At 47.1% G+C, this 5,775-nt stretch overlaps 1 protein-coding gene across 1 annotated transcript; it reads left to right on the top strand.

Moving 5' to 3' along the window:
* Window positions 1–731: 731 nt before the first annotated feature.
* Window positions 732–4,885, top strand: LOC129696189 (inhibin beta A chain-like). The gene is made up of 2 exons (XM_055633818.1): window positions 732–1,609; window positions 2,553–4,885. The coding sequence occupies exons 1-2, from the start codon at window positions 1,228–1,230 to the stop codon at window positions 3,317–3,319; spliced, it is 1,149 nt and encodes a 382-aa protein (XP_055489793.1). The 5' UTR covers window positions 732–1,227; the 3' UTR covers window positions 3,320–4,885.
* The last annotated feature ends 890 nt before the right edge of the window (window positions 4,886–5,775 follow it).

Below are 5,775 nucleotides of genomic sequence, written 5' to 3' on the forward strand. Positions count from 1 at the left end.
CAGGAATCCCTGAAGCCGTCGCTAATACGAGGGCCGACAACGGCCACAGTTTGGTCTTTTCAGTGTAGTTAAAGTCCATTGTTGTACTGTGATAAATATTAACTGACAATGCACACCCATGTTTATAAATAGGGGTCTGGTCGCTTTAATAAGGTTACGCCAGCCCTTCGAAACAAAGTTCCTTCTCGCGTCTTATTCTTTAGACGCAGACCGCTGTTTCTGAAAAGAAATGGTACAAAGTAGGAAACTTGGCGGGGCTTCGATAGTTTTTACACCATAAACCAACTAAATGCCTTCATTTCGCAGCGATTTTTACATCTGGCGTTCTCGGAGGAGGTTAATGTTAGTGATCGGTACTTATGTTCACCCTTGTGGGCAGAGTCAGTCATGACTATAAATAATTCCTTTAATTGGTGCATATTTAAATGTTAAAATGTCCAATTTGCTTGAAATCCCGATGCTGGTGCGAGCTAGGATTTTTTTGAGACAATATGAGCCAGTGCCGGTCTCAAAGCTGAGGTGCTGTCTGCGGTTTTCTTTGATTCCGTATTAAAATATTTCAGGAATCTATTTCTCTCTCTCCCCCCCCCCCCCCCTCCCACCACCTGGCCAAAGGGTTAAATAGCTGCACAAGACGCCGAAGGTCGCATTCGTCCGTCTCCACCCACTCTCGCCCCTCCTCTCCCTTTGTCGGCTCAAGCTTCACTCGTTAAGTTTCTCAATTGTAAAGACCTTTCCCCTCCTCCTCAATCGTTCCCCCCACCCCCAGACCGGTCCAGCGCAGTCATCTCTTCCTCTCTGACGCTCCTGCCAGTCAGCTCACAGCCCCGTGGTCCCCTCACCAAAAGTCTCTTGACTGGAGCAGTTAAGAAGACAGTGAGAAGCACCAACATCTCAAAAGCGTCGAGCTTCTACGCCGAGGAAGAGAGAGAGAGAGAGAGAGAGAGAGAGAGACTTCATCCTCCTGTCAGAGAGAGACAGAGCTGAAGAAACAGTGAGAAACTTCAGTGGAAGTCGGGACAATCATATTTATTGAGCAATCTCTCTCCTCCCAGGATATCAAGCAACTTTCCCGTTATTTTCAGTAGGATTTTGAAGAATTTTCTATATATTGTACAAAATCAGTTAAACTTTTTTTTAAATTATTTAAAAATACTTTTTAAATTTTTCTTTGGGGAAATCTCTCTCCAAGCGCAAACTTTCCTCCTCCCTGCCGGTAGTTTGAAGATGGCAATGTACCTGCTCGGTGGGATGTTTCTGCTGCTCGGTGGGATTTGGGCGCGGGCTTCGCCCACTTTACCTGCTCAGGAAGGGCGGTTGACTGACTGTCCGACTTGCTCCATCCCCAAACTGCCGTCGGATCCAGTCGGCGCAGACAACCAGCTGGTGGAAGCCGTGAAAAGGCACATCCTGAATATGCTGCATTTAAAAAATAGGCCTAACATCACCCAAACGATCCCCAAAGCTGCACTTTTAAACGCTTTGAAGAAGCTGCACGTCGGGCGAGTCGGAGAGGACGGGCGAGTGGAAATCGAAGAACAGTCTTCCGAGCAGTCAGCGCCGCGAGAACCCGAACAGGCATCGGAGATCATCAGCTTTGCTGAAGCAGGTGAGATCAATTGCACGCCAACGCGATTTTATTCGGATTTAAGAAATATGACTTGCAATTGAAATGGACGAATCGCTAAATGTTACTTCCATCGTTGGGGGAGGGGGGTGGAGGAGTTTGTAGACCGCGATCACCACTGCCAGTTAAAGTCCGAAAGCCGGCGTCCAGTGAGGGCGCGAGTCTGGGATGGCAATGCCATGCATGCACCTGTAGGATGCAAGGGGTGACTCCAATTGGCATGCTGAGTGAAGTGACTAAGGACAGGTACCATGGTAGGCGTGCCGGGTGGGGGTTGAAATGGATGACAAGAAAGGTGACTGCATTGAACGCTGAAAGGGTCGTGGAAATGGTTCCATGTTAAAACTCAAAAGTGAAATTGGATGCAATCTGTAATTTAAAAAGCATTGGGGTAAAAACGCTAAATGGGTAAGAAAATGGGTCACAAGTCTGAAGAAGGATCTCGACCCGAATCGCCACCCATTCCTTCTCTCTGGAGATGCTACCTGTACCGCTGAGTTACTCCCAAGTTTTGTGTCTATCATGTGATGAAGTCCAGTACGACTTCATCACATTTTCTAGCACTTGTCCCAGTCTTCAATGCCCTGGAGATCGGTGCCCGGGAGGTGGAGGAGGGGGGGGGGGGGGGGGGGGGGGGGGGAGAGGGGGTGTCTCACTGAGTTACTCCAGCATTTTGTGTCTATCTTCGGGGTAAAAATAAGTCGGTAACTCTTCCAAAAAGTCGGCACAAGTGCGATGGGTAAATAGTCCCTTCCTGTAATGAACAAGATAGATGCTTGCTAGAGGAATGTCGATGACACAGCCGGTGGACTACAAATTTGTACTGTTGGTTTATGCGTTTAATGGGACATCTGTGCCTGTAATTGCCTTGGTCTCTTGTTCCTGTTGCTCACCTTTTCCCTCCTCCCTCCCTTCTGCTCCTCAGGTCCGTCCCAGGATGTGGTGCACTTTCAGATTACCAAGGAGGAGGATGGCGAGCTGTCTTTGGTGGACCAGGCCAATATCTGGCTTTACTTGAAGCTCTCGAACAAATCGAGCCGAAGCCGGAGTAAAGTGACCATCAGGCTGTACCAAGGGGATAACAGTAAGGCCATCAGCGAGAAGCAGGTGGATATCAAGGGGAGTGGTTGGCACACCCTGCCCGTGTCGAGGACAGTGCAGAACATCCTGGCGACACGGGAGAGATCTCTGCTCCTGAAGGTGTCCTGCGATCGGTGCCAGGAGGCCGGCGCCTTCCCAGTGCTCGTGGAGTCGGCGGGGAAGAAGGACGAGTCGCGCCGCCCCTTCCTCATGCTGCTGGTGCGGGAATCGGAAGCTCACGAACACCGAATCCGCAAGCGGGGGCTGGAGTGCGAGGGCAAAGTCAACATCTGCTGCAGGAAACAGTTTTATGTGAACTTCCGAGACATCGGCTGGAGCGATTGGATCATCGCGCCGACCGGGTACTATGGGAACTATTGCGAAGGCGAGTGCCCGAGTCACATCGCCGGCACGTCGGGTTCATCGCTCTCCTTCCACTCGGCCGTCATCAACCATTACAGGATCAGGGGTTATAGCCCCTTCAACAGCATCAAATCGTGCTGCGTCCCCACCAAACTCAGAGCAATGTCCATGCTGTACTACGATGACGTGCACAACATCGTGAAAAAGGACATCCCCAACATGATCGTAGAAGAATGCGGCTGTTCATAAACTCCAGGGATGCCCACATTCTCAAAGAGGGAGACCCAGCCAATCTACACACATACACAGACTCACGAACAGAGACGGGGAACCCACCGACACACGCTACACTCTCGTGACGCTAGAGATGCTATAACTCTGTGTGTAATTTTCCAGAGCTGTGAAACTAGCTTAAACTTAAGTCTACATGAGGGTTTGTGGCAAGCATCGGGACCAAACCCCAGATGGCCATAATGGTCACTTAACTATGGGGGGGACAGTGATGACTAGCACATTCGGAACCACACACAAACAACTGGCTCCTGACATCGATTCACTTTTCATCATGGCACTTTCCCCAGACAAGATGCACAAGATCTCACTTTTTGTTGTGATCATGGGATCGAGCTGTTACCAAGAAGGTGCACTGTTTTTATTTACAAGACTTCTTATGCACGTGTCAGTCCAGAACTATGCAAAACAAAGGTTTTGGCCGAACGGGTTTGGCTCGAGAAAGACACGCTTGCTTCCACTGGAAGTAGTAGACATTGTTGAAGGAAACTTGAATGGAACGCGTTCGCCCCGCTTATGGGCCAAAACATTTATTTTTAACTGTGTGACCTTTACGATTTGCACTAAAATGACATTTGCCTGTCTAACCGTATTTATACAGAAGCGTTTGAAAGGATAGGGGACTGCACTCGAGAAGAAGAGATTTAAAAAAAAATGACATTTCGTATCAATGGATGAACATACACCAAAGAGACTTGTGTAAATGTTATTGTGATTTCTACAAGGATAATATTTTGTTTAAAAAAAACTAAAACGTATATACACAAAAACACCTGTAGATGAATATGGCTCCGGTATCAATACATTTGATACATCAGCACATATACATCTGGATGTCACGAAGCTCCAAGCATCTGACTCGCAGTTCCCAGGTGTAGTTTGCACACTGTCTGAAAGCGATTAGCTAAAAGCACTTCCCGCGCTCAGCGTTTATTCTTATTTAAGAACTTTGAATCAGCGTATTCGAGAAACAAATCCGAAATTTTGCTTAAAATAGTAGGCATATTTTTGTAACGACGTCGCCTCGGGGCGATTAAAAAGTGTTAAATAAACATATTGTTTTAATATTTCATGTGGAATATTGCAAAGATTATTCACCAGTCTGCCAGTTTAATGAGGCGGAGGATATTCGGTTTATATCATGTTTCCTGGCATCCAGTTAATCTGTTGATTTCAAGTTATTTTGTTCCTGATGTCAGAACGTCGCGCTTTAAGTTTATCGCATTCCTCACGACGTCTTTTTATTGTTAAATTGGTAGAAGAGGGGCTTTGTTGGTTAGTTGTTGGTTAGAGCTCAGCTCGTTCCCACTATGCATTCGACGTGGCATATTTTTTTTAATTTTGATGAGGCGGGTAGCCTTCAGAAGCCAATGTCGAGCAGTAACGGGTCAGTGCTGATACTGGGTCGCTAGACACTGCCTGTCCTGTGGGGAACCCGCGGCGGGCTGACAGCGAGAGCTCTGTAGCCAGGGACTCGGGGGGTTGGCCGCTCTAGCAGGAGGGCGGGCCGCTGCCGCTGCCGGCAGCATATTGGTTGGGACCGGGACTCCCAGCGGAAATGGGAGTGGAAGATCTGCACATTTGGGAATAAGCGCTGACGCTGCGGGCGTGTAAAACGCGGCTCTTCAATCACAGAGACATTCCGAGGAGATCCCGTGCTACATTTCTGACTCGCTGCTAGTTGCTCCTTCGTCAGTAGCAAACATTTCTGCAGCGCTAAACACCAAAAAAAAGAATATTTTATGTGTATTTTTTGGATTAGATGTATTTTACACATCGTTGTACAGTGCGACCAGATTAGTTCTTCTCCAGAGATGCTGCCTGACCCGCTGAGTTACTCCAGCATTTTGTGTCTTTTTCGGTAAACCAGCATCTGCAGTTACTTTTTTTTCCCTAGAGAATACGTATAGTCTTCAACCCGCAGATTTGTTATTGCCTTAAACTTGTTTTTCTTTGTTGGTCTGGACAAGGGTGTTTTTAAAATTGAGTGTAGAAGATGATTTGAACATTTTACAAAGTAAATCTAAACTGGTTGGGTACATCGTGAATGAGCTTGTGTAGTAGGTCGAGTATTGAAGGTGTGTCGGGATAGTCTCAGTCCCATCTTCATACAACCCTGCTCATTGTTTTCACTCAACTATTGGCAATCCCCGCGTTACGGCCGTTCGGGCTATGGAATTTAGACCTTACGGAATTCACAAATCACTATCCAAAGTGCCTCCGAATAAAATTCACTCGCGTTGAATCGATCTGAAAAATAAATAATAACCCCAATTTTTTTTTGGTCAACTCGCATGCACAAATGGCGCGACTTCGTATTGGCTTTTGAAAGTATTTATTAAATCTTACTAGTCACTCCTTCAGGGGGTGCTTTTCAGTTCAAAACTACTGACAGATGTAAGTGCAATGTTCCA

Source organism: Leucoraja erinacea, chromosome 4, assembly GCF_028641065.1.
Source record: "Leucoraja erinacea ecotype New England chromosome 4, Leri_hhj_1, whole genome shotgun sequence".
In the NCBI taxonomy this organism is placed as follows: domain Eukaryota; kingdom Metazoa; phylum Chordata; class Chondrichthyes; order Rajiformes; family Rajidae; genus Leucoraja; species Leucoraja erinaceus.